Raw genomic sequence first — 1,604 nt, 5'->3', positions numbered from 1 at the left:
GCTGCCTGGCCAGCTCGGAGTCCCGACCCTCTGAAAAGACCTCAGAGGCCACTCACCCCTTCACTGCACAGGATGTGGACCAGGAGGCCATTCCCGCACCCCAAGTCCACAAAGGACTGCCTGGCACTCATGCCCCTCTCGGCTCGCTCCTCTTCCCACAGGATCTGAGGCAAGGAAAGGCACAGCAGAGCCAGCTGCTAACTCACCCTGCTCCGGGGAGACCCAGACACGGACCCCACTGGGCCGACAGACAGCACTGCAGGGGAGGCCCCGGGCCTCCGGCAGGTGACTCAGGCAGAGCTGGCCTCCACTGAGGGGACGCTGGGCCCAGCCACCAGGGTGCTGAAGGTACTCTGTTCATGAGAGTCCACGTTCAGGGCCAGGTGCAGCTGAGTATTAGAACACACGCCCAGCCATTCCGAGCACCGCCCCACCCCACCCCTTCTCCCCGTACCCCACTCCACCCTACTCCAACCCCAACAAAAGAGAAAAAGAGGCCACACTCAAGTGGCAATCTGGGGGCATGACTTTCTGGTCAGGATAACTTCTTCATGCTTCCTCTGTATCCTTCAAGCAAAGATACAATTTCTAAACCATCCGAGAAAAATTCCAATTGAAGGGAAAACAGAAATTACATAGTCCAAACATCTGGCACACAAGACAGTCGATGGCACTGAGTTCAAGGCCACGGCGAGGGCGGGCCTGGGACACAGACTGAGGCACACACTCCTCTGCTCCCCGCAGGCGCTGTGAAGCACAGTCCAGCCTGCATCCTTACAGAGCAGCCGCACAACTCAAATCTGAGTTGCACATACACGTGGCAAAGTAAAACCAGCACACCCTAACCAACTCGGGCAAGGGGACGGTGACAGGCACAGGAGAGTTGGGGACTGTCCTTCACTACGAGTGGCCCCCACCAGCAGCGACCTTCATGCACCCCACGTAAGTGTGAACACTACATATGTTCTTACCAGCAGGTACGTAGCGATAGCCACGTCTTCATACACAAACTTCTCAGGATCAGTTACCTCAGGCCACACCTGAAAGGTTTTCGAGAGCAAACGTGCACCACACCGTTACTGTTTCCCACTACTTCACAAGGCTTAAGCACCCCACGCGTAACTCAAGCCACACGCCAAAATAAAAACTGCAAGCTCCTTCCAAAAGCGCAAGCTTATAGCTGATTTCGCACGCTAAGATATAAAGGCACAGAAAAGACCACGCCATGCGTGCAATAGGGCGTGTCCGTGCTCTGCGATGCAGGCGTGAAGCCCAGGCCTAAGAGGATGGTCTAGGCGCTCACAGGCGCATCTAGCCTGCTGCTAGAACCTCGAGCGTGCAGAGCGGGCGCCTGGCAGAAGGGTGAAGCCAGAGCCAAGCAGAAGGCGGAGACTCATTTCCTGCGACGCGCATGACACAACGCAGACGACAATGGCACTGCGAGCCACAGGAAAGCCCTACAAATGTCTGCAGCTCCTTGAAGGTGCTGAGCAGCGCGCAGGCCTGTGGAGACCACTGCAGCACAGGCTGGGAGAGCAGCACCAGCGGCAGGCACCCCACTAAAGACGAGGTTATCGTGAAAGTTACTTCCTTTTGGAAGTATA

General features: G+C 56.6%; 1 protein-coding gene across 1 annotated transcript in view; it reads right to left on the bottom strand.

Annotated features, from left to right (window-relative positions):
• Trmt44 (tRNA methyltransferase 44 homolog) overlaps positions 1-1,604 on the bottom strand; it is a 17,682-nt gene that overhangs the window by 11,437 nt on the left and 4,641 nt on the right. Inside the window, 2 exon segments of the mRNA XM_023699933.1 lie at positions 3-164; positions 972-1,040. Coding sequence (XP_023555701.1) covers positions 3-164; positions 972-1,040 — 231 coding nt within the window.

This window comes from Octodon degus, unplaced genomic scaffold (assembly GCF_000260255.1).
Source record: "Octodon degus isolate 3935 unplaced genomic scaffold, OctDeg1.0 scaffold00006, whole genome shotgun sequence".
In the NCBI taxonomy this organism is placed as follows: Eukaryota; Metazoa; Chordata; class Mammalia; order Rodentia; family Octodontidae; genus Octodon; species Octodon degus.
This window is presented reverse-complemented; position numbering and strand designations above follow the sequence as displayed.